The sequence below is a fragment of the Manis javanica genome, chromosome 1 (assembly GCF_040802235.1).
Source record: "Manis javanica isolate MJ-LG chromosome 1, MJ_LKY, whole genome shotgun sequence".
NCBI classification, from domain to species: Eukaryota; Metazoa; Chordata; class Mammalia; order Pholidota; family Manidae; genus Manis; species Manis javanica.
In genome coordinates, this window is record NC_133156.1 from 222,164,816 (window position 1) to 222,190,110 (window position 25,295).

Below are 25,295 nucleotides of genomic sequence, written 5' to 3' on the forward strand. Positions count from 1 at the left end.
GGGCCAGCTTGGAAGCCTCGCCTGCAACACACGAAGCCCTCTGCCCAGTAGCTTGTCATGGAGGGAGTGGGGGCTGCAGGAATGGCCCCAGCAGGACCTGGGGTTCCCTGGAGGGGGCCGGCCAAGCCCTCTGTTTCTGGCCTGCACCCCCACCCTTGCATTTGCTCAGCCCCTGTGAGCCCCCTGGGACCACAGAGCCCAGGGATGGCTTCCTCCTTCAGAAATTGACCCACAAACATGAAGGCCTTCAGGCTCTGAAAACATAACCTGGGAACTTGGTTGCTCTTCTTATGTTGGCAGGACACTGGGGGGATGGCACTAGTGAGCAGTCCAAGGTCACTGGCCCCTCATTGCTCCTGATGAATTGGGGAGACATGGGGAAAGGCTGAGGTGGGGCTGTGGCTCAGCGTGCACCCCCACTCCTGGTTCACAGGAGGAAGGCCTGAACGACGTGCAAGAGATGATCAAAACAGAGAAGTCCTACCCAGAGCGACGACTGCGGGGTGTCCTGGAGGAGCTCAGCTGTGGCTGCTAGTGAGAGGGGGAGCAGGGGCCCGAAGTGGGGGGCTGGGCAGAGAAGGGATGTCTTCAGGTGTGCTGGTGGCAGGCGGCCTCCGCTGAGCCCTCCTCCTCAACCCCCAGCCGCTTCCTCTGCCTCGGTGACAAGGACCAAGGCCACTCGTCCCGCACCAGGCTGGACCGTGAGCGCCTCAGGTCCTGCATGCGGGAGCTGGTGAGGACATGCGGGATCCACAGGGTTGAGGGAGGGTCACCAAGGTGGGGGTTGTCTGTCTCTGGGGTCCCAGCCCCCTCTGCCATGTGCCATGGCCTGAGTGCCACTTACCCCCGCACACGCCATCCCTGCAGGAGAGTGTGGGGCAGCAGGCAAAGACCCTGCGAGCACAGGTCAAGCGGCACACGGTGCGGGACCAGCTGAGGCTGTGCCAGAGCTTCCTGCAGAAGCTGCGCTTCCTGGCAGACGAGGTGTGTGTCCTGCCGGCTCCAAAGGTGCGACCCAAGCCCGGAGGGGGCTGCACAGGAGGGGGCTGGGACAGCCATCTAGGAGGCCCTCCTGCTCTGACAGCCCCTGGAGAGCATGCCCTCCTCCCCGCCGTGTGTTCTCCCTGCCCAATCAGTGGGAGACGAAGGGAGACCCAGCGTCTGGGTCCTTCCCTCCGTAGGCCTGGGCCTGGCCCGCTGGGCCCTGAGGCAGAGACCCTGAGAGTCAGTCAGGTCCAGGGGCCCTGCCAAGAGGTTTCCCTCCCTTACTGGCTGCCCTCACCCTGCCCCAGCCCCAGCACAGCATCCCTGACGTCTTTATCTGGATGATGAGCAACAACAAGCGTGTTGCCTATGCCCGGGTGCCCTCCAAGGACCTGCTTTTCTCCATCGTCGAGGAGGAGCTGGGCAAGGACTGCGCCAAGGTCCAGACACTTTTCCTCAAGGTGCCGGAAGGGGAGCAAGACTGGCGTGGGGGGGGTGGTGCTGCTAGGGTTTGCATCTGCTTCTTTCAAGGGGTCAGGCTCCCCGTGGAGGGAGCAGCCCCCATCCCAGGGCCTGGCAGGCCTGCCCTCTGGGGTGGAGCCCTCACGTAGCCGGTGATCCGAGAAGAGCAGGAGGGAGACCGCGCTGCCCATTCCCCTCTACCTGTCTCCTACCCCACCTCCAGCCCAGTGGGCTGGCTGCAGAGGGGCAGAGGCAGTTCCGACAAAGGCCTCCACCAGGCCCCTCCCCCTCCTCACCCCATGGGCTCCAGCAGCTGACCCCTAGCCCACCCGCAGCTTCCAGGCAAGCGGGGCTTCGGTCCAGCGGGCTGGACGGTGCAAGCCAAGCTGGAGCTCTACCTGTGGCTGGGCCTCAGCAAGCAGCGCAAGGACTTTCTGTGGGGTCTGCCCTGCGGCTTTGAGGAGGTCAAGGCAGCCCAGGGCCTGGGCCTGCACTCCCTCCCACCCATCAGCCTGGTCTACACCAGTGAGTGAGGACTCCCAAGACTGGGTGGGGCCCTGACTCCCAGCCTCACTCCAGGAGGCTGGGGAGGCTGCCTCCTCCAGCCCCTCAGCCTGCACTTCCCACAGAGAAGCAGGCATTCCAGCTCCGCGCCCACATGTACCAGGCTCGCAGCCTCTTCGCCGCAGACAGCAGCGGCCTCTCGGACCCCTTCGCCCGTGTCTTCTTCATCAACCAGAGTCAGTGCACAGAGGTGAGGGACTGGGGCAGGAGGGAGTGGCTCTGTCTCTGGGAGCACTGGGGGGGCCAGGAGAAATGGATCAGCTGGTTCCCCAGATCCTTAAAGGGATCTGCAGGTAACTGCAGGCTCAGGCCACACTGGTCATGGCTTTAACCATGGTTATATTCAACCCAGAAGACAGAAGAGACATTGTTGGGGAGCCAGAAGAAGACCTCATGTTAGCCCTCATTTTAAGATGTCTGGAAGAGTCAGGAAACATGACACTCCTGCCCCGAGTCCCCAGAAGCTGCAGTGGGTGGCACCTGCTCATGTATGTGCCCACCTGCCACCACTGACTACCCATCTCCTCCCTGCCCCACACTGCAGGTGCTGAATGAGACCTTGTGCCCCACATGGGACCAGATGCTGGTGTTCGATGACCTGGAGCTGTATGGTGAAGCTCATGAGTTGCGGGACGATCCCCCAATCATTGTCATTGAAATCTACGATCAGGACACCATGGTATGGGTGGGCTCTGGCACCAGGCACCTACCCCTTCTTCTCTGCACTCCACCTACTTTCACAGCCACCTTCACGTCTACCCCAGAGCTCCTCGGCCATGGTGCTTGCTGGGAAGCTGGGGGTCTGGGCAGCTGACCAGCCCCTCCAGGAGACCCCAGGTGTCTCCCACACTGTTACTGCAGCCTGACCCCTTCCTGACACTGTGGTCTCTGGGGTCTCAGGGAAGAGAAAGGCCAGGGCACACCCCCTTCCCAGCACAGAGAGACCCCAGCTCAGGCCCTGAGTCTTCAGGAGACGTGGCAGCAAGCCCCAGTGTCACCAGCTTCCCCCTGTCCCAGGGACCCCTGACCCCTAGTCCACCAACCGCAGTCAGTAACAGCCTCACAGCTCTCCGTGGGGTGGAGGCGTGAAGGACTGGGTTGGCCCCTCCAGAGCTGGGGAGCCACTTACGACTAGCCACCTCAGCAACTGGGGTACCCTGAGAAGACTCTGGACCAGAGGTAGGAGGACCTTATTTCTAGTCCTGAGTCCTGTATCTGCCATTCACATGGCCTTGAGCGAGTTTGTGGTGGACCCCAAGACTTGGTTTCACCCATCTGTAAAATGGGGTGACCACTCATGTCTCCTTTACCCCCAGGGCTGTGGTGAGCACTGAATGAGATCCCATGCATCACTGTGCTTGGTAAACTCAAGCCACCAAAAGCCAGCTTGTTTGTTTCCTGTGTCAGGGCAAAGCCGACTTCATGGGCCGGACCTTTGCCAAGCCCCTGGTGAAGATGGCCAATGAGGAGTATTGCCCGCCCCGCTTCCCGCCCCAGCTTGAGTACTACCAGATCTACCGTGGCAATGCAACGGCTGGTGACCTGCTGGCTGCCTTCGAGCTGCTGCAGGTGGAGTGAGAGGGAAGTGGGTGCTGGGACCAGGGGCCGCCCCACCTCCCCATCCTGCTGTAAGGGCATGGTCCTCTGGGACCTGGGGTGCTAGGCCTTCCCTGTCTCCCCAGATCACATAGCTAATAACTCATGGGGAGGGAGAGGCCTCTCCCCAGGCTCCCAAGGGTGTGACTCTATGAACCCCACGCCCCAGGTTGGGCCAGCAGGGAAGGCTGACCTGCCACCCATCAATGGCCCAGTGGACATGAACCGAGGTCCCATCATGCCCGTGCCTGTGGGCATCCGGCCTGTGCTCAGCAAGTACCGAATTGAGGTGTGTGAGGGCTCCGCTCTGTTCAGCCCCTACTGCCCCTGTCCCGGACAGCGCCTGCTCCTGGACTGAGCAGCACTCCTCTCCCCACCCCCGCCCAGGTGCTGTTCTGGGGCCTGCGGGACCTGAAGCGGGTGAACCTGGCCCAGGTGGACCGGCCGCGGGTGGACATCGAGTGTGCGGGAAAGGGGGTGCAGTCATCCCTGATCCACAATTACAAGAAGAATCCCAACTTCAACACCCTAGTCAAGTGGTTTGAAGTGGTGGGTGCAGGCCCAGGCGAATGGGTGGGGCCAAGCTGGGTGTAGCAGGTGTAGCCGGGAAGGCCAGGTTGCTTGGCCCCTTGTCTGAGTTCAGGCTTGGCCAACACCCCCAGGACCTCCCAGAGAACGAGCTGCTGCACCCACCCTTGAACATCCGCGTGGTGGACTGCCGCGCCTTTGGCCGCTACACCCTGGTGGGTTCCCACGCTGTTAGCTCCCTACGGCACTTCATCTACCGGCCCCCGGACTGCTCGGCACCCAACTGGACCACCACAGGTGTGCCACACCCTGAAGCCAGGGCCTGACCCCACTTATCCCACTGGGGGTCTGCGGCTCACGGTGCAGTCCGTGCCACAGTCAGTCACTCCTCTGGGGCATCCGCGGGTGTCAGGGAGGCGGGGGGAAGATCCCCCATGGGGGACTGCCCATCACTCTCGAGAAGACGCAGGCCTCCTTCCCAGCCTCCCCCCTGGCTCAGCCTCCCTGTTTCCCTCTGCCGCAGCCGCCTTCTCCCTGGCTTACTTTGTCCCTCTCCTGTGTCCGTCTTTCTCCCTCCACAGTCCCATCCTTTCCTCTCCCCTCGGAAACCTCCAGCATCAGCTTTAGGCCTCTAGGCCTTCTGGCCACCTCGGACTCTCACTGCTGCTCCTGCTCCTCCCTGTCCGTCTGCCTGTCTGTCCATCTCTCTGTCCAGTCAGGTTCCTCCGGGGTTGCCATGTGCTGTGCAATGGGGGCCCCTCCTCTCACCCCACAGGGGAGATCGTGGTGAACATGGAGCCAGAGGTTCCTGTCAAGAAGCTGGAGACCATGGTGAAGCTGGACGCGGTCAGTCCCAAACTCCCACACTGGCTGGGGATATGCACTGGGTGTGACTCCCCATGGGGTCGGCCCCCTCCTTCCATGCAAGGTGGCCGAGGGCTAACTGGACCTCACATGCCAACAGTGCTGACCTAGTACTGGCCTGGAGTGTGAGACTGTCAATTCAGCATGTGTGTGTGTGTGTGCATATGCATGTGTGTGCACACACCTGTGATGGCATGGATGTATAAGAGGCAGAGAGAGCCATACCATTTGAGGTAATAGCCTGCAATTATTTTACTCTGACAAATGACACCATCGGCAGTAGATGCCTTGTGTGAACACAAGTGTTCTTCCCATAAGATCCCTGGTTTTCCATCCCAGCCATTAACAAACAACCCTCCCCAGGCCTGGGCTGGGGAAAGACTTCAGGTGGAAGCTGCTTATTCCTCCTGGCTCTGGGACTAGACCCATTTTCCACCAGAGAGAGACCTGTCACCTGGGGGCTTAGATGTGGAGATGGCGTCTGCAGGGGAGGGTAGGAAGGAGGCTGAGTCTGGACAGTGCTGAGGGGCCAGAAGTGGTCTTCCTCCCCACCACATTCTCCAAATCCCATTCTTGACCTGAGGGCTTCACACAACTTGGGGCATCTCCTAGCTTCTGAGGTCTGAGCTTGGTCTGAAACAGACTTCCTGTGCCCCTAATCTGCAGTGCCTGGTGGCCGCAGCCTGCCAGCTGTGTTAGCAGCAGGCATGGCTCTCAGGAGAGGGCAGCAGATGAAGTCCAGTCTCAGTCTGCAACTACAGGAGGCACTTCCCAAACAGCTCGCCACTCAGTGGGATCCTGGCGATCCCAGGCCCCCCAGCTTCCAGCCTCCTGACTCCTCCCTGGGGGGCCTGTTCTTCCTGTGGATGGGGAGGGCCTCCTAGTTCCAGGCCATCAGCGAACAAGACAGGGGACAGCACAGGCCTGAGCTTCCCCATCCTCCCACAGGCCCTGGAGTGGGGCATTTTCACCAGAGGCCTCTACAGCTATGTAATAGCATGTGTGTGTGTGTGTGTGTCCATTTAACTTTTAAGGCTCTTGCCCTGTAAGAAGGGAAGTGGAGTTGAGGTTGACCCCATCTAGCCAACATGTCTGAACTCCTACTGCATGCTGGTCAGTCTCCCCTCCCCACCCTGACTGCCCATTGAAATATCTGGGGAGTTTACAGCTATCCTGGTGCCCAGCACCCCCATTCAGACTTGGTGGAGACCTGGCAGTGATCAATTTTTTGTTGTTGTTGTTATCATTAATCTACAATTACATGAAGAACATTATATCTACTAGGCTCCCTCTTTCACCAAGCCCCCCCCCTCACAGTCACTGTCCATCAGTGTAGTAAGATGCTGTAAAATCACTACTTGTCTTCTCTGTGTTGCACAGTCCTCCTTGTGCCACCCACACACTATACATGCTAATCATAAGGCCCCCTTTCTTTTTCCCCACCCTTGCCCCTCCCTTCCCACCCATCCTCCCCAGTCCCTTTCCCTTTGGTAACTATTAGTCCATTCTTGGGTTCTGTGATTCTGCTGCTGTTTTGGTCCTTCAGCTTTCCTTTGTTCTTATACTCCACATGTGAGTGAAATCATTTGGTACTTGTCTTTCTCTGCCTGGCTTATTTCACTGAGCATAATACTCTCTAGCTCCATCCACATTGTTGCAAATGGTAGGGTCTGTTTTTTTCTTATGGCTGAGTAATATTCCATTGTGCATACGTATCACATCTTCTTTATCTATTCATCTACTGATGGACATTTAGGTTGCTTCCATATCTTGGCTATTGTAAATAGTGCAGCAATAGACATAGGTCTTTTTCAAACTGGGCTGCTGCATTCTTAGGGTATATTCCTAGAAGTGGAATTCCTGGGTCAAATGGTATTTCTATTTTGAGCATTTTGAGGAACCTCCATACTGCTTTCCACAATGGTTGAACTAGTTTACATTCCCACCAGCAGTGTAGGAGGGTTCCCCTTTCTCCACAACCTCGCCAACATTTGTTGTTGTTTGTCTTTTCGATGATAGCGATCCTTACTGGTGTGAGGTGATATCTCATTGTGGTTTTAATTTTCATTTCTCTGATGACAAGCGATGTGGAGCATCTTTTCATGTGCCTGTTGGCCATCTGAATTTCTTCTTTAGAGAACTGTCTTTTCAGCTCCTCTGCCCATTTTTTAATTGGATTATTTGCTTTTTGTTTGTTGAGGTGTGTGAGCTCTTTATATATTTTGGATGTCAACCCTTTATCGGATCTGTCATTCATGAATATATTCTCCCATACTGTAGGACACCTTTTTGTTCTATTGATGGTGTCCTTTGCTGTACAGAAGCTTTTTAGCTTGGTATAGTCCCACTTGTTCATTTTTGCTTTTGTTTCCCTTGACCAGGGAGATATGTTCATGAAGAAGTCACTCATGTTTATGTCCATGATATTTTTTTTTTGAGAGGGCATCTCTCATATTTATTGGTCAAATGGTTGTTAACAACAATAAAATTCTGTATAGGGGAGTCAATGCTCAATGCACAATCATTAATCCACCCCAAGCCTAATTCTCGTCAGTCTCCAATCTTCTGAAGCATAACAAACAAGTTCTTACATGGTGAACAAATTCTTACATAGTGAATAAGTTCTTACATGGTAAACAGTACAAGGGCAGTCATCACAGAAACTTTCAGTTTTGATCACGCATTATGAACTATAAACAATCAGGTCAAATATGAATATTTGTTTGATTTTTATACTTGATTTATATGTTGATCCCACGTTTCTCCCTTTATTATTATTATTATTTTTATTTTTAATAAAATGCTGAAGTGGTAGGTAGATGCAAGATAAAGGTAGAAAACATAGTTTAGTGCTGTAAGAGGGCAAATGTAGATGATCAGGTCTGTGCCTATAGACTAAGTATTACTCCAAGCTAGACAAGGGCAGCAAAACATCCACAGATGCAGAAGATTTCTCTCAAAGCAGGGGGGATGAGGTCCTGAGCCTCAACTCTGTTGATCCCCAATTTCTCACCTGATGGCCCCCCTGCGACTGTGCCTGTCTAAGGTTGTTCCTCCCTTGAGGAATCTTACCCGTCTCTGGCTAACCAGTCATCTTCCGGGGCCATACAGGGAAATGTGAAGTTGGTAAGTGAGAGAGAAGCCATATTGTTTGAAAAGGTTAGCTTTTTACTTCTTTGCAGATTTATGCCCTGTGGCTTCTATGCCCAGCACTTGTCTCGAGGTATCTTTACCACCTGGAGGAATTATGATACTCGGTAAATTCGATATGAGGCACGAATTCTATTTAAGGGTTGTAATTAGGAAGGAAGAAGAAAAGCTATAGAGGTAGCATATGGAAGAAAACATGGGAGGATTGATTATTTCTTTGACATATCTTCTTGTAGAGTACCTTAAGTATGTATAGGTTTTAAACTACTAACTAATTTGCACACACATATTAACATAATAGGAATACGGTGACATAAACAAAGCAAATCTATAATTACCATCCATCTCCAGTGAAGCCAAGAACACCATTTAGGCACCCTAAGCATTTGTGAAAATTTGTCTATGATATGATGGATATTGTCCTACTGTACTTGAACAGTCTGAGAAAAATCAGACAAATTAAAGCAGCCCATTTCTGGGATCTGTTCACATCTCATATGTTCTTTTAACCGTAGATAGTCTATAGTCATAAGATTTTGGAGTGCTACAACTTGCACCCCTCCCAACTCCTGGTTGAGTTCCAACAGTACAGATCCGGTCAAATTCGTTGTCTCACTGTATGCACATGCCAGCCTAGACATCTCCCTCCTCATTCCAATGGCAAGTCCAGGAAACGGTGGGGTGGACGCAGCCACAACCGCAGCATCGCCCGGATCCCTGTGGAGGCTTTTTGATGATCATACCCCGGCACGAATCCTCCAGAGAGTGCTGATGCCGGAAGCTCCTCCTCATATTGTATCTTAGTTCATTTTCTGGGTATCCAAGCTAGGCCTTGATCTTCTGCATAGAAACAAACAGACCCTTTGCCCACACTTTTACATGCCCTCTATACCACTGTGCAGAACTCATTGGAGGTCAGCACACAGGGACTGCCTTTTTTTTTTTTATTAAGAGAAAGGAATATTATCAGAAAAGAGTACCTCCATAGCTGATCATCTGACACCCCTTAAGTGATCAACATTAAGGATATTTAAAGCATGCGTTGATCTTTGATTTACCAATAGTTTTATCCTATCAAGGAGTAATCCCCCTTTTCTTTCTTTCTTTCTTTCTTTCTTTTTTTTTAATCTTTAATCCACACTTACATGAAGAGTACTATGTTTACTATGCTCTCCCCTATATCAGGTCCCCCCTAACAACCACATTGCGGGTACTGTCCATCAGCTTCGCAAAATGTTGTAGAATCCCTACTTGTCCTCTCTGTGTTGTGCAGCCCACCCTCCCCTTTCTCCCTTCCCCCCATGCATGCTAATCTTAATATCCCCCTTCTTCTTCCCCCCCTTATCCCTCCCTGCCCACCCATCCTCCCCAGTTCCTTTCCCTTTGGTACCTGTTAGTCCATTCTTGGGTTCTGTAATTCCGCTGCTGTTTTGTTCCTTCAGTTTTTCCTTTGTTCCTATACTCCTCAGATGAGTGAAATCATTTGGTATTTCTCTTTCTCCACTTGACTTATTTCACTGAGCATAATACTCTCCAGCTCCATCCATGTTGCTGCAAATGGTTGGATTTTTCCACTTCTTATGGCTGAGTAGTATTCCATTGTGTATATGTACCACATCTTCTTTATCCATTCATCTACCGATGGACATTTAGGTTGCTTCCAATTCTTGGCTATTGTAAATAGTGCTGCGATAAACATAGGGGTGCATCTGTCTTTCTCAAACTTGATTGCTGCATTCTTAGGGTAAATTCCTAGGAGTGGAATTCCTGGGTCAAATGGTAGGTCTGTTTTGAGCATTTTGATGAACCTCCAAACTGCTTTCCACAATGGTTGAACTAATTTACATTCCCACCAGCAGTGCAGGAGGGTTCCCCTTTCTCCACAACCTCGCCAACATTTGTTGTTGTTTGTCTTTTGGATGGCAGCTATCCTTACTGGTGTGAAGTGATATCTCATTGTAGTTTTAGTTTGCATTTCTCTGATAATTAGCGATGTGGAGCATCTTTTCATGTGTCTCTTGGCCATCTGTATTTCTTTTTTAGAGAACTGTCTGTTCAGTTCCTCTGCCCATTTTTTAATTGGGTTATTTGTTTTTTGTTTGTTGAGGTGTGTGAGCTCTTTATATATTCTGGACATCAAGCCTTTATCGGATCTGTCATTTTCAAATATATTCTCCCATACTGTAGGGTTCCTTTTTGTTCTATTGATGGTGTCTTTCGCTGTACAGAAGCTTTTCAGCTTAATGTAGTCCCACTTGCTCATTTTTGCTGTTGTTTTCCTTGCCCGGGGAGATATGTTCAAGAAGAGGTCACTCATGTTTATGTCTAAGAGGTTTTTGCCTATGTTTTTTTCCAAGAGTTTAATGGTTTCATGACTTACATTCAGGTCTTTGATCCATTTTGAGTTTACCTTTGTATATGGGGTTAGACAATGGTCCAGTTTCATTCTCCTACACGTAGCTGTCCAGTTTTGCCAACACCATCTGTTGAAGAGACTGTCATTTCCCCATTGTATGTCCATGGCTCCTTTATCAAATATTAATTGACCATATTTGTTTGGGTTAATTTCTGGAGTCTCTAATCTGTTCCACTGGTCTGTGGCTCTGTTCTTGTGCCAGTACCAAATAGTCTTGATTACTATGGCTTTGTAGTAGAGCTTGAAGTTGGGGAGTGAGATCCCCGCTACTTTATTGTTCTTTTTCAGGATTGCTTTGGCTATTCGGGGTCTTTGGTGTTTCCATATGAATTTTTGAATTATTTGTTCCAATTCATTGAAGAATATTGCTGGTAATTTGATAGGGATTGCATCAAATCTGTATATTGCATTGGGCAGGATGGCCATTTTAACGATATTAATTCTTCCTAGCCATGAGCATGGGATGAGTTTCCATTTGTTAGTGTCCCCTTTAATTTCTCTTAAGAGTGACTTGTAGTTTTCAGAGTATAAGTCTTTCACTTCTTTGGTTAGGTTTATTCCTAGGTGTTTTATTCTTTTTGATGCAATGGTGAATGGAATTGTTTTCCTGATTCCTCTTTCTATTGATTCACTGTTAGTGTATAGGAAAGCTACAGATTTCTGTGTGTTAATTTTGTATCCTGCAACTTTGCTGTATTCCGATATCAGTTCTAGTAGTTTTGGAGTGGAGTCTTTAGGGTTTTTTATGTACAGTATCATATCATCTGCAAATAGTGACAGTTTAACTTCTTCTTTACCAATCTGGATTCCTTGTATTTCTTTGTTTTGTCTGATTGCCGTGGCTAGGACCTCCCAGTACTATGTTAAATAACAGTGGGGAGAGTGGGCATCCCTGTCTTGTTCCCGATCTCAGAGGAAATGCTTTCAGCTTCTCGCTGTTCAGTATAATGCTGGTTGTGGGTTTATCATATATGGCCTTTATTATGTTGAGGTACTTGCCCTCTATTCCCATTTTGCTGAGAGTTTTTATCATGATTGGATGTTGAATTTTGTCAAATGCTTTTTCAGAATCTATGGAGATGATCATGTGGTTTTTGTCTTTCTTTTTGTTGATGTGGTGGATGATGTTGATGGATTTTCGAATGTTGTACCATCCTTGCATCCCTGGGATGAACCCCACTTGGTCATGGTGTATGATCCTTTTGATATACTGTTGAATTCTGTTTGCTAATATTTTATTGAGTATTTTTGCATCTACATTCATCAGGGATATTGGTCTGTAATTTTCTTTTTTGGTGGGGTCTTTGCCTGGTTTTGGTATTAGGGTGATGTTGGCTTCGTAGAATGAGTTTGGGAGTATTCCCTCTTCTTCTATTTTGTGGAACACTTTAAGGAGAATGAGTATTATGTCTTCTCTGTGTGTCTGATAAAATTCCGAGGTAAATCCATCCGGCCCCGGGGTTTTGTTCTTGGGTAGTTTTTTGATTACTGTTTCAATTTCTTTGCTCATAATTGGTTTGTTTAACTTTTGTATTTCTTCCTTGGTCAGTCTTGGGAGGTTGTATTTTTCTAGGAAGTTGTCCATTTCTTCTAGGTTTTCCAGCTTGTTGGCATATAGGTTTTCATAGTAGTCTTTAATAATTCTTTGTATTTCTGTGGAGTCTGTCGTGATTTTTCCATTCTCATTTCTGATTATGTTGATTTGTGTTGATTCTCTTTTTCTCTTAATAAGTTTGGCTAGAGGCTTATCTATTTTGTTTATTTTCTCAAAGAACCAGCTCTTGGTTTCGTTGATTTTTGCTATTGTTTTATTCTTCTCAATTTTGTTTGTTTCTTCTCTGATCTTTATTATGTCCCTCCTTCTGCTGACTTTAGGCCTCATTTGTTCTTCTTTTTCCAGTTTCGATAATTGTGATGTTAGACTATTCATTTGGGATTGTTCTTCCTTCTTCAAGTGTGCCTGGATCGCTATATACTTTCCTCTTAAGACTGCTTTCGCTGCATCCCACAGAAGTTGGGGCTTAGTGTTGTTGTTGTCATTTGTTTCTATATATTCCTTGATCTCTATTTTGATTTGTTCATTGATCCATTGATTATTTAGTAGCATGTTGTTAAGCCTCCATGTGTTTGTGAGCTTTTTTGTTTTCTTTGTAGAATTTATTTCTAGTTTTATACCTTTGTGGTCTGAAAAATTGGTTGGTAGAATTTCAATATTTTGGAATTTAGTGAGGCTCTTTTTGTGAGCTAGTATGTGGTTTATTCTGGAGAATGTTCCATGTGCACTTGAGAAGAATGTATATCCTGTTGCTTTTGGATGTAGAGTTCTATAGATGTCTATTAGGTCCATCTGTTCTAGTGTGTTGTTCAGTGTCTGTGTGTCCTTACTTATTTTCTGCCCGGTGGATCTATCCTTTGGGGTGAGTGGTGTGTTGAAGTCTCCTACAATGAATGCATTGCAGTCTATTTCCCTCTTTAGTTCTGTTAGTATTTGCTTCACATATGCTGGTGCTCCTGTATTGGGTGCATATATATTTAGAAAGGTTATATCTTCTTGTTGGACTGAGCCCTTTATCATTATGTAGTATCCTTCTTTATCTCTTGTTACTTTCTTTGTTTTGAAGTCTATTTTGTCTGATATTAGTACTGCAACCCCTGCTTTCTTCTCACTGTTGTTTGCCTGAAATATGTTTTTCCATCCCTTGACTTTTAGTCTATGCTTGTCTTTGGGTTTAAGGTGTGTTACTTGTAAGCAGCATATAGATGGGTCTTGCTTTTTTATCCATTCTATTACTCTGTGTCTTTTGATTGGTACATTAAGTCCATTTACATTTAGGGTGACTATTGAGACATATGTACTTATTGCCATTGCAGGCTTTAGATTCGTGGTTACCAAAGGTTCAAGGTTAGCTTCTTTAGTATCTTACTGCCTAACTTAGCTCACTTATTGAGCTGTTATATACACTATCTGGAGATTCTTTTCTTCTCTCCCTTCTTATTCCTCCTCCTCCATTCTTCATATGTTGTGTGTTTTGTTCTGTGCTCTTTTTAGGAGTGCTCCCATCTAGAGCAGTCCCTGTAGGATGCCCTGTAGAGGTGGTTTGTGGGAAGCAAAATCCCTCAGCTTTTGCTTATCTGGGACTTGTTTAATCCCACCATCATATTTAAATGATAGTCGTGCTGGATACAGTATCCTTGGTTCAAGGCCCTTCTGTTTCATTGCATTAAGTATATCATGCCATTCTCTTCTGGCCTGTAGGGTTTCTGTCGAGAAGTCTGATGTTAGCCTGATGGGTTTTCCTTTATAGGTGACCTTTTTCTCTCTAGCTGCCTTTAAAACTCTTTCCTTGTCCTTGATCCTTGCCATTTTAATTACTATGTGTCTTGGTGTTGTCCTCCTTGGATCCTTTCTGTTGGGGGTTCTGTGTAATTCCATGGTCTGTTCGATTATTTCCTCCCCCAGTTTGGGGAAGTTTTCAGCAATTATTTCTTCAAAGAAGACTTTCTATCCCTTTTCCTCTTTCTTCTTCTTCTGGTACCCCTATAATATGAATATTATTCCTTTTGGATTGGTCACATAGTTCTCTTAGTGTTGTTTCATTCCCGGAGATCCTTTTATCTCTCTCTATGTCAGCTTCTATACATTCCTGTTCTCTGGCTTCTATTCCTTCAATGGCCTCTTGCATCTTATCCATTCTGCTTATAAATCCTTCCAGGGATTGTTTCACTTCTGTGATCTCCTTCCTGACAGATCTCCCTCCGGTATGTCCATGATATTTTTGCCTATGTTTTTTTCTAGGAGTTCTATGGTTTCATGACTTACATTCAGGTCTTTGATCCATTTCCAATTTACTTTTGTGTATGGGGTTAGACAGTGATCCAGTTTCATTCTCTTACATGTAGCTGTCCAGTTTTGCCAGCACAGCAGTGATCATTTTTTAAAGCCCCCAGGTGGTTTTAGCACACAGCCAGGGTTGAGAACCACCCCCACCAAAAGCCTGTGGGAAGGTCTGTGAAGCAGAGCTGTGCAGGCTCACCGGGCAGCGCACAGTGGCTCAGACACGCACGCCTCCAGAAGCTCCCTATCTCTCTTCCTCTCAGCTCCTGCCCTTTCCCTCTCCTCTACCCTCACTGGCTGGGCCACTGCCTGCCACTTCAGCCCTGGGTGCCTAATTCTGTCCATCTCCTTGATTCCCTCTGCAGACCTCTGATGCCGTTGTCAAGGTGGATGTGGTGAGTGTGGGGACCATTGAGGGTGGGGGTGGCTCTAGGGAGAGGGAACCCTACAGTGGCACATACTGTCAGGCCAAGGGACCCTGCATCAAGCACTGAGCCACCACCAGCCCCTGGATTCTTGGGCCAGCACACCCCTCCAAAGAGGCAGAAGGAGAGAGCTGATGGGCAGTAGGGCCCTAAGTGCCAGTCCTGCCTTGGCCAGTGGCCCACACTGGCAGGTCATGACCTTCTCTAGGGTATGGCATCCTCCTCCACAAAACAAGGCCCCTTTAATGCTGGTAGCCCCACAGAGCATCACGGAACCTACGGCTTCCCGGAAACAGACAGTCAGCATGGTTGGGGGGCCCCTGGATTATCCAGAACTCTGGGAATGGCCAGGGAGCAGGGATGTATCTAGGACTCTGGACCTGGCCAACCCTCTAGGCTGACGAGGAGAAGGAGAAGAAGAAGAAGAAGAAAAAGGGCAGCTCAGAAGAGCCAGAGGAGGAGGAGCCAGATGAGAGCATGCTGGACTGGTGGTCCAAGTACTTTGCCTCCATTGACACCATGAAGGAGGTAAGGCCTCAAGTCTGGGCTGGGAGGCCAAGGAGGAATCGGGATAGGAGAGGCAAGCCCCAACTCCACATCAGACCCTCCTAGCCAGTTTCTTTCCCCCTCTCCACCAGAGCTGCCCCCACCGCACCCCATTAACATGAGCTTGGAACAGACCAGTCTCACGTCCCTGAGCTTCTAGCTCAGAATTCACCTTTTCCAGCATGGCTGCTTTGTTTTCTCTTGTCTCCATTAATTTCTTCCTCAGACATCTCTTGAATGTATATGATGAGTCAGGTACTATGTGAGCCAAAAGATAAGGCCATACCTGCCCTAAGGAGCCCTCAGTTTACTGTACAAAATGGACACATAAGCTGATATACTACAGAGTGATGAAAAAGGCAAATCAATGCCTGGGGGAGTCAGGGAAGGCTTCACAGAGGAGGTGGCCTTTGAGAAAGAAGAGAAGCATGTGCTCACGGTCCTTCTCAGTAGTCCTTGCACATCTTCATGCTGTTTCACTTTATGTATCTCAGTTGCCATCACTGAAAATGTTTCCTCTTATTGCATGCATACAGATTGTATCTGCTGAGCCAGATTGTAAATTCCAGAAAGTGCACTTCTCCTCTTCCTTGTTTGTCTGTTCTCCATACTACCTAGTGCAGGGCCCTCCCTGACTTACCAGCTGACCAGGAGGGACATGTTGCCTGTGGCTGTGTTTCCTTGATAGGTCCTGAGCTAATCCAGCCACACTGTCTCCCTAGGCCCTTTTTGTGACCCAAGCTGTATGTGATGTTTACCGTCCATACTGTTAGCAGACTAAGCTGCTGTAGCAAGTTAGATTGGTGTGAAAAAGACAGTTTATTTCTCATTCACTAATGTCTCAGATAATAGGGGTGAGGCTGGTATGGAGTGGCAGGGACTAAGACTCTGCCAACTTGTTACTGGCATCCGTATGCCTAGAGATGGGTTGCTAATACCAGTGCACGTAAAGAGATAAAGAGGAGGCGGATTCTTTCCTTTTAAGGACCCAAACAAGAAGGTGTCCATATCACTTCCATTAGCCAGAATCTAGTCCCTGAGCCACACTTGGCTGCAAGGCAGGCTGGAAAATGTAATCTTTAGCTCAGTGGCTGTGTGCCCAGCAAAACTTCTAAAGAGCAGGAAAGCAGATAATTGGGGAACACCTAGTTGTACCTTCTCCCACCACCACCTCCTGGGTTCAAGTTGGCTAGACTGGAGCTCCAAGGGGCTGCCCTGCTGTTTGTCTCTATGCCTGTAATTTGCAAGGGCTGCCACCAGGTGGCGCCTTGGTTAAAACCTGGTGATTTAGTTTCCAGTACTGAGTGTGGTGTGTACTAAGTGAAAGAAAATAAAGCACATTTTCTTACTCAGTTATGCTTCTGTACTTTAAAAATACATATGACTAAGAAGCAACATTAAAGGGTATTATGTTTTTTAATGATACACACTTAAAGAGTCATAAACTCCTAAGTTAGTCATATTATATACATCATAAACTTTTTTTAACCCATTTAAGCAGAGAAAATGATGGGTCTGAAACCCAGTAGGAAAGAGTTTCTGTTTCTAAGCATTTAAGACTGGTCTGAGACCACAGGTTGGGGTCAACAGACCCCCTCCCCAGGAAACATAGCTTCCTTACTTTTCACCTCATCATTTGGCAGCAACTTCGACAGCAAGAGGCCTCAGGAATTGACTTGGAGGAGAAGGAGGAGATGGACAATACTGAGGGTGAGCCCCAGAAATCTGGATCTCTGTCTTCCCTTCCCACCCCAGATGGCTGACCCCATCTGCCATACCAGCTACTTCTCTTTCCCCTCCTGTGGGCCCTAAAATGTTGCAGCTGCCAAGGGCAACTATCACCAGGGACCCCTGGGCACTAGGGAGGAGACTTAGAACCTCATCTAGAGTGGCTTTTACTCTGACCAATTTGGCAACCACAGTGATGGACAGACATTTAGACCCACAGAACATCAGAGCTGGAAGGGACCTCAGAGCTCGTCCCATCCAACATTTTCCGGCCCTTTTCCATAGAACACTCTTATTGGGTATTCTGGAGGGAAAAGAGGGTTTTGTGGTCAAATGGGTTAAATAGGTCCTTTGATGCAGGACTTCTCAGTGCCTTTAATATGCAAATATTATTATAAACCTCTAAAAGGAAGATACAGTATAAAATATTTACCCAACATATTTAATCACAATATACCCTTTCTTCTAAAGCATTCCAAGAACACCTACTTATACCTGGTATTCCACTGAATGAAGTTTGGAACAACTATTGTGGAACAGCCCTTTTAATATTATAGACAAGTTGACTGAGGGCAAAGAGGAAAGTGAGCTGCCATCAGACCCATCTCCTTCCATGTCTTATGCTGTCAAAGGGCATGACAACAAACAGTCTTATATACATTCCTAGTATGACCTTATGGCACTCACATGAGATGAGTTTGCCAGGGAATATTGTCTGTATTTTACAGATGAGTACACAGCACCCTGAGAAGTCGAGTGATTACCAACATAAATTAATGATGGAGCTGGGTCTCCAACCCAGGCCTTCCTGCCCAGATCATTTCTGTCCCAAACTTACAAGCATTTCCTTTTCTGTTTCTGGTCAGGCCTAAAGGGGCCAATAAAGAGCAAGGACAAAGCAAAGGCAGCAAAAGAGGAGAAGAAGAGGAGAACCCAGAGTCCCGGTCCCAGCCAGGGGTCTGAGGCCCCTGAGAAAAAGAAACCCAAGATAGATGAGCTCAAGGTGAGTGCCTGGGAACAGACCCCAGCAGGGGCATGGGGTCATGCCTGGGGCTTAAGGCAGCAGACTGGGCACGCTGGAGGCCAGCTAGTCCCCCTGATGGCCTGGCCTGGCTCAGGTGTACCCCAAGGAGCTGGAGTCAGAGTTTGACAACTTTGAGGACTGGCTGCACACTTTCAACCTGCTGCGGGGCAAGACGGGGGATGATGAGGATGGGTCCAGCGAGGAGGAGCGCATCGTGGGCCGGTTCAAGGTTGGGAGAGGAGCACAGGCCCAGCCCCTAAATGCCAGGCCCTGACAGTGCCCCCAGTCCCCACCACCAGCTCTTCTCCCCACCTGAACCCAGGACTGACAGGCAGGTGGACTCAGCTGTACTGATTGGTGAAATACGAAAATACTTCCATGCTGAGTGAAAAAAAGCCTCTGCCCTGAAGCCCCCCGCCAACTTGCCTCCTTCGCCACTGATCCAGCAACTAAAGCAGCGTGCTGACCCTCAGTGCCAGGGCTGTTTGCAATGCTACACTGCCCTGTGCAGCCTGGGCGGCGGGAACCCGAACCCTGACCCACATTTGCCTTGCCCCAGGGCTCCCTCTGTGTGTACAAAGTGCCACTCCCAGAGGACGTGTCCCGGGAAGCTGGCTACGACCCCACCTACGGCATGTTCCAGGGCATCCCCAGCAATGACCCCATCAATGTGCTGGTCCGAATCTATGTGGTCCGGGTGAGACTCCCCTCAGCTTGCTCCCCCAGCCTCCCAGTCCAGCCCAGGAGGGGCCAAAGCAGCTGCAAACTGCTGACAGCAGGGCAACAGCTATCTTAAGAGAACTGGCCAGAAGCAGTTGCCACCTGGGGATGGGCCCAGTCCCACCCCAAGCCCCAGTAAGCCTGTGTGCTGCCTCCCACAGCCCCTGACTGGGAGGCACCAGGGAGGCATCTGCTCTAGTTCCCATCTTTTATAGAAGGTGAAGTCATGGCCCAGAGACGGTTGCCCAAGTCACACAGCAACTCTCCTGACTCCTGCCCAGTGCTCCTGCCCTTCACCACCATGGAACAGGGAGGGTAGGGGCACTGGATGGTGAGGACGTGGGAAGCCTGCTCAGGAGCATCCCTCCCCCACCCCAGGCCACAGACCTGCACCCTGCAGACATCAATGGCAAAGCTGACCCCTACATCGCCATCCGGCTGGGCAAGACTGACATCCGTGACAAGGAGAACTATATCTCTAAGCAGCTCAACCCTGTCTTTGGGAAGTAAGGCCTCCATGCTCCCACCCCACCTTCCCCAGCCCAGACTACCCCCATTCCCGACCATCAGCCCTTCTGCTACACCCGCCCACCAGGTCCTTTGATATCGAGGCCTCCTTCCCCATGGAATCCATGCTGACGGTGTCCGTGTATGACTGGGATCTGGTAGGCACCGACGACCTCATCGGGGAAACCAAGATCGACCTGGAGAACCGCTTCTACAGCAAGCACCGTGCCACCTGCGGGATCGCCCGGACCTACTCCATGTGTGTTGAGGGGGGGCACACCTGCTGCGCCTTCACCCAAAAACAAGATCAGACCATGTGATTTGGGAAAGTAGACATATAATGGTTCCTATCCCAGGCCAAGCTGTGAACACAACCATCAGAGACCAGGAATGCAGATTCTAAGACAAGGAATTAGCCAGGGGATCTAGGACAGAGGGGGCAGGACAAGGAGAAAAAAGTGGCTGCAGGAGAGGTGGCACTGTGCCTGTGCCACTGACAGGCTGTGTGACCCTGGTCACCTCCCTTAACCTTTCTGGTTATGTTTCCTTATGGGAGTCTTTGAAGTTCCAGAAGAAAGGGTATAATAGAGGGGTAGAGTGGACTGCACTGGTGGGAGCTCATGCTGATTCTCGGGACACTGGACACGTAGGGCTGGAGCCTAGGGTAGAAAGGGTCAGCCTCCAGCAGCCCTGGTGTCTCAGGTGAGCCTGGAGCCCAGGGCAGGGCCCCCTTGCTGACAGCAGGGCAACAGCTATCTTACGAGAACTGGCCAGGACCAGTTGCCACCTGGGAATGTTGATGGTGGCCGTGCGTGACTGGGACCCCAAACCCCAGTAAGCCTGTGTGCCCCCTCCCACAGACATGGCTATAATATCTGGAGGGACCCCATGAAGCCCAGCCAGATCCTGACCCGCCTCTGCAAAGAGGGCAAAGTGGATGGCCCCTACTTTGGGCCCTCTGGGAGAGTGAAGGTGTCCAACCGCATCTTCACCGGGCCCTCCGAGATGGAGGATGAGAATGGTAATGGCCACTGGAAACAGCCACAGGAGTGTCAGAGACCGAGGAGGACCCATGCTTCCCTGTGGAGGGACCCTGAGGCTTAGCCCGGGGTCTCCTTAGACCCTCTGCCCATCAGCCCAGAGTCCCACTCCTGTCTGCCAAGCCTCTGCCCTTGCAGCCCCTACTACAAGCTTGCCTGCTTGTTGCCTCTCTCCCCCTCTCAGCATCCCTGTGGGGCAGGGTGGTTGTATTTTGCTGATGAGAAAACTGAGACCCAACAGGTTTCAGTGACTTGCCCAAGGTCACATGGCTGTTAAGAGGCAGAGGGAGGGTGGGAGCCCAGGCCCATCTGGCTCCAAGCCCTTGGCTCTCCCCAACCCTTTGCCCATGTGACACTTCCCAGAGAATCTGGATGCATCTATGCTGGGGAACTTGTACTGAACACCTTCAGGTGTTAGGACAGGAAGTGGATCCTTGCTCACCCTGCCCTCCCAGCCCAGCAGGATTTTCTGGTTCGGTTTCCCTAGGCAGAGGAGAACACAGACCTCTCTCTGGGGCAGCCGAGAACTTGGGCAAGCCACTTCTCCCTCTGTGCCTCAGTTTCCCCAACCATAAAAAGGTAGATACATGATGGCTCAGGGGCCTCTTTGTGCCCCTGAGTCCCTGGCCTAGCTCAGGTCTCTTGCTCCATGAGCCCATGTGTGCAGTGATCCACCGGCACCCACAGGTCAGAGGAAGCCCACAGAGGAGCACGTGGCACTGTCCGCCCTGAGGCACTGGGAGGACATCCCCCGAGTGGGCTGCCGCCTGGTGCCAGAACACGTGGAGACTCGGCCACTGCTCAATCCTGACAAGCCAGGCATCGAGCAGGTGATACTTGCCTGGCTGGGATTTAAGATTATTTAGTATTTGGGATCAGGGAGTCCCAACCTGGGTCCATAACAATGGATCGATCCTCATAGTATTTGCTGCATTACCAAAAGCCTCCCCACCATGGCCCTTCTTTGTAACTCCAGGGGTACATGTCTTTGCCTTGAGTGAGAATCACATCAGTTTGGGTGGAGACCTGGGGTCTCTCCCTCAGAAGCTGTGATTGGCTATTGGTGATGTCATAGGAATTCCTGGCATCCAAAGATGAAAACTGATGAACTAGGTCCTGACAGAACAAAGGTTGGGAGGGTGAGGAGAGCTGGACCTTCCTGGGCCAGGCAGGGGAGGACTCTGGGAGGTGATCTGCCATGCCCCCTCTTCCTCAGGGCCGCCTGGAACTGTGGGTGGACATGTTCCCCATGGACATGCCAGCCCCTGGGACACCTCTGGACATCTCCCCACGGAAGCCCAAGAAGTGAGCTGCTCAGCCCAACACCACTCCTCCCTGCCCCCACTGCCCCCCAATCCCCACCACCCCCTTCCCGTAGGGGCTCCTGGGTCAGATCACTTAGCCAGTCTGTATCTGTGTGGCCTTGTCTTAGGGAACAGAGCAACTTGTCCCTGCGGGGCCTGACCTGGGTGGGTCCCTTTTGCTAAGCAGCCAGTGAGGCAATGAGTACACGTCAGCACCCTCCAGTGGACTTCCGTCCTCACAGACACCCTCCCGCACGTGCACACTTGCTCACACACCACAGAGGAGAGACTTGAGAGACTGCACTGTGTCAGCCCTACTCCAGGCTGTTATTAAGCTCTGCGCCTAAGATGTGCAGGAGTGAATGCCCAGAGGAAGTGAGAGGGTGGTAGAGGGCTGGATCAGGAGCCAAGCCAAGCCACCTGCATCTCCTAGTTGACCCTGGCCTAGTCACTTTACCTCCCTGGTCCTCAGTTTTCCCATCTGGAAAGTGGCAGGATGGAGTCACTGCTAGTTCTGACATCCTCAGTGCCTAGAATGAGGGCCAACTGCATGGGCATATGAAGTGGCAAAGAACCCCATGTTCGGAGAATGTCCATGATTATTTCAAGATGACACTATTTAAATTCTTAATGATTCCCTAACAAAGAGCTCCACATTTCCATTCTGCACTGAGCCTTGCCTATTATACAGCCTATTTTGCCTGCCTGGAATAGCCTCCAGGTCTGAGGTCATGGGTGTGCTGTTCCAGGTCCTGCCTCTAGGGGAACTACCCAACTCACTGTGTCACCCAGGACTTGCAGTCCAGGTTTAACTCTGCTGAGAGCCACTCCAATCCATTTTCAGCGGATGTCTCAACCTCCCGAACGGTTGAAATATAACTACCTCATTTATAATAACAATTACATTTAGGGGAAAATCTTCTTTAGGGACAAGGACAGAAAGGAAACTAAATTCTATGGGTAACCACTGCCAGCTGCCAGGCTTACATGCAAATTTCTGTTAGAACTGGAGTGGAGCTTCTGGCCTCTGGAGATGGGGTGCTTGCTCCTGACTCTCAGGCCTCGCTTCAGCTGGCCCAGCAGCTGGCCCCTGCCCCGCCCTGCCCTGGGCCAGCCTCCCTGTCCAGGAGTATGCCCTGGGTCCTGGCACTATAGCCAGACTGGCTTTCCTCGGGGCTTGCTCCCATGCCGGCTGGCTGAGTTCTCACACACCCTAGTCCCTCAGCTTCGCCCCTAATCGACTCCCTCGCCCCAATCTGGCCCCCACCTCATGCTCACCCCATGTCCCCAGGACTTCTATCTCGATCCCCTCTTCAGCCCCCTGCCCCATCCTAGACCCAAGATCCTGGGGTGGCTCCCACCCCCATCCTGGGGTGGCCCCCCACCCCCCACCCCCCAGGCTGCTAATCAGCCTCTCTCTCTGCCCAGGTATGAACTGCGGGTCATCGTGTGGAACACGGATGAGGTGGTCCTGGAGGACGATGACTTCTTCACTGGGGAGAAGTCCAGTGACATTTTTGTGCGGGGGTGGGTGAGAGGTCCCTCGTGGGGAGAGGCTGAGCTGGGTGAGCCACCTTCTTGGAGGCAGGAGAGGAGGGGGAGGACCAGGGGAGCTGTGAGAGGGGAGAGGCCCCACCCGGGGTGGCCGCAGGTCTGCAGCCAGGGCACCACCCCGCAGGTGGCTGAAGGGCCAGCAGGAGGACAAGCAGGACACCGATGTCCACTACCACTCCCTCACTGGGGAGGGCAACTTCAACTGGCGCTACCTGTTCCCCTTCGACTACCTGGCTGCTGAGGAAAAGATCGTTATCTCTAAGAAGGAGTCCATGTTCTCCTGGGATGAGACTGAATACAAGATCCCTGCGCGGCTCACCCTGCAGATCTGGGATGCGGACCACTTCTCCGCCGACGATTTCCTAGGTGCGGGGCTGGGTGGGCTGAAGGACTGGGACCTGACTGAGGTGGGGCAGGCTCAGTGTGACCTGGCCTGTCAGAGCTGACTCCAAGGTTGCCCTAGGGGCCATCGAGCTGGACCTGAACCGGTTCCCCCGGGGCGCAAAGACAGCCAAGCAGTGCGCCATGGAGATGGCCACAGGCGAGGTGGATGTGCCCCTGGTTTCTATCTTCAAGCAGAAGCGCGTCAAAGGCTGGTGGCCCCTCCTGGCCCGCAATGAGAACGACGAGTATGAACTCACGGTGGGCACCACCACTGCTCAGCCAGAGGGCAGGGCTGGGCCAGGCTGGGGTGCTGAGGGCCCAGCACATGGCCGAGCACTGGGATCACTTTGTTCACCCTCAGGGCAAAGTGGAGGCGGAGCTGCACCTACTGACAGCCGAGGAGGCAGAGAAGAATCCAGTGGGCCTGGCTCGCAATGAACCTGACCCCCTAGAGAAACCCAAGTGAGTGCCCTGCCTGTTTGGCCACCTGCCATGCTGGTCCCTGGGGCACTGGGACAGGAAGGAGTGGCCAGAACCTTCTGGCCTTCTTGCCGCCACTCTGCAGGCACCTCCGCCCTCTCTGTCCCTTCCTGGGCCGTAGCCTCTTTGCAGGGGAGCCTTCTCCTTCCTCCTCTTGCCTCTAGAACCCATGGCCTCTCTCTGAACCAGAGCATGCACCGCCAGTACAGGCAAGCAGCACCTCTCCCGGGAAGAACCCTTTTGCAGAGTTAAATGCCCGTCCTAGTTTTTGCCAAAGGCAAACTGCTGCAACAAGGAGTGAGGGGCCCAGGCAGCCCGATGGCTGTGGAGGTGCTGCGCGTCACATACACTCAGCCCTGGGTCAGCCCCACTCTTGGCCAGGGCCCTTCCCCACACCCTGAGCCTTCATCTGCTGCATCCTTTCTCTGCACTCCCCCTGCTCCTCTGGCTGCTCCAGCCGGCCTGACACGAGCTTCATCTGGTTCTTGAACCCTCTCAAGTCTGCCCACTACTTCCTGTGGCACACCTAGCGCTGGCTGCTCCTCAGCCTGCTGCTGCTCCTCCTCTTCACCCGCTTCCTCTACTCTGTGCCTGGCTACCTGGTCAAGATGACCTTCGGGGCCTGAGCCTGGCATCCTCCTGAGCCTGGTAGTCCTGCCTTCTTCCCCTGGACCTGAGCTCATGGGCTTGGCAGCATGTGGAACACACCCACACACACAAAATGTGTCAAGCTTTCAAACAGTATCACACATTCTCAGAACCGGAAATGACTGTTTTACATGATTCCATATGAGGCCAGAGAGGTGGAGTAAGTAGTAAGTTCACTTAGCATATTAAGGCTGAGCTAGGACTCAGCCTAGGTTTCCAAGTTGCCCATCAGGTATTCTTTGCGCCACACCTCCTCCTCTCCCAGCAACATGCCTGGCAGATTCTAACCCAGTTCCACTGGCAGGAAGTAGTTGAGATACGGACAGGGAAGGGAAGGGCTTGGCTAAGACTGGCCAGCGAGTCCTGAATCATGTCTGCCAGCCTCTACCTCCTAACCCAGGGCCATTTCGCAGGGCAGTATCTCTATTCAATTCCAACATCTCAGTAGCCATCGATGGCTGAGCGGCTGCTGGGTGCCACCCACTGTGCTGACAGCATCCCCCTCTACTGCCTCACTTCACCCTTCCCCAACCCCT

The 25,295-nt window shown here is 51.1% G+C and overlaps 1 protein-coding gene across 2 annotated transcripts in view; it reads left to right on the forward strand.

The window, feature by feature from the left end:
• The window catches only part of OTOF (otoferlin), a 95,140-nt gene that overhangs the window by 67,985 nt on the left and 1,860 nt on the right, over nucleotides 1-25,295 (forward strand). For both annotated transcript variants that reach the window (XM_037009485.2, XM_037009484.2), the window contains 27 exons: nucleotides 434-534; nucleotides 643-733; nucleotides 868-984; nucleotides 1,293-1,445; nucleotides 1,782-1,971; nucleotides 2,076-2,200; nucleotides 2,555-2,689; nucleotides 3,418-3,579; nucleotides 3,776-3,895; nucleotides 3,994-4,155; nucleotides 4,269-4,431; nucleotides 4,910-4,980; nucleotides 14,765-14,794; nucleotides 15,221-15,352; nucleotides 17,014-17,080; nucleotides 17,965-18,101; nucleotides 18,217-18,351; nucleotides 18,682-18,819; nucleotides 19,221-19,348; nucleotides 19,438-19,608; nucleotides 20,210-20,370; nucleotides 21,077-21,219; nucleotides 21,606-21,694; nucleotides 23,122-23,220; nucleotides 23,372-23,613; nucleotides 23,711-23,889; nucleotides 23,993-24,093. In XM_037009485.2, the coding sequence (XP_036865380.2) occupies nucleotides 434-534; nucleotides 643-733; nucleotides 868-984; nucleotides 1,293-1,445; nucleotides 1,782-1,971; nucleotides 2,076-2,200; nucleotides 2,555-2,689; nucleotides 3,418-3,579; nucleotides 3,776-3,895; nucleotides 3,994-4,155; nucleotides 4,269-4,431; nucleotides 4,910-4,980; nucleotides 14,765-14,794; nucleotides 15,221-15,352; nucleotides 17,014-17,080; nucleotides 17,965-18,101; nucleotides 18,217-18,351; nucleotides 18,682-18,819; nucleotides 19,221-19,348; nucleotides 19,438-19,608; nucleotides 20,210-20,370; nucleotides 21,077-21,219; nucleotides 21,606-21,694; nucleotides 23,122-23,220; nucleotides 23,372-23,613; nucleotides 23,711-23,889; nucleotides 23,993-24,093 (3,542 nt within the window). The remainder of the gene's footprint in view (nucleotides 1-433; nucleotides 535-642; nucleotides 734-867; nucleotides 985-1,292; nucleotides 1,446-1,781; nucleotides 1,972-2,075; nucleotides 2,201-2,554; nucleotides 2,690-3,417; nucleotides 3,580-3,775; nucleotides 3,896-3,993; nucleotides 4,156-4,268; nucleotides 4,432-4,909; nucleotides 4,981-14,764; nucleotides 14,795-15,220; nucleotides 15,353-17,013; nucleotides 17,081-17,964; nucleotides 18,102-18,216; nucleotides 18,352-18,681; nucleotides 18,820-19,220; nucleotides 19,349-19,437; nucleotides 19,609-20,209; nucleotides 20,371-21,076; nucleotides 21,220-21,605; nucleotides 21,695-23,121; nucleotides 23,221-23,371; nucleotides 23,614-23,710; nucleotides 23,890-23,992; nucleotides 24,094-25,295) is intronic.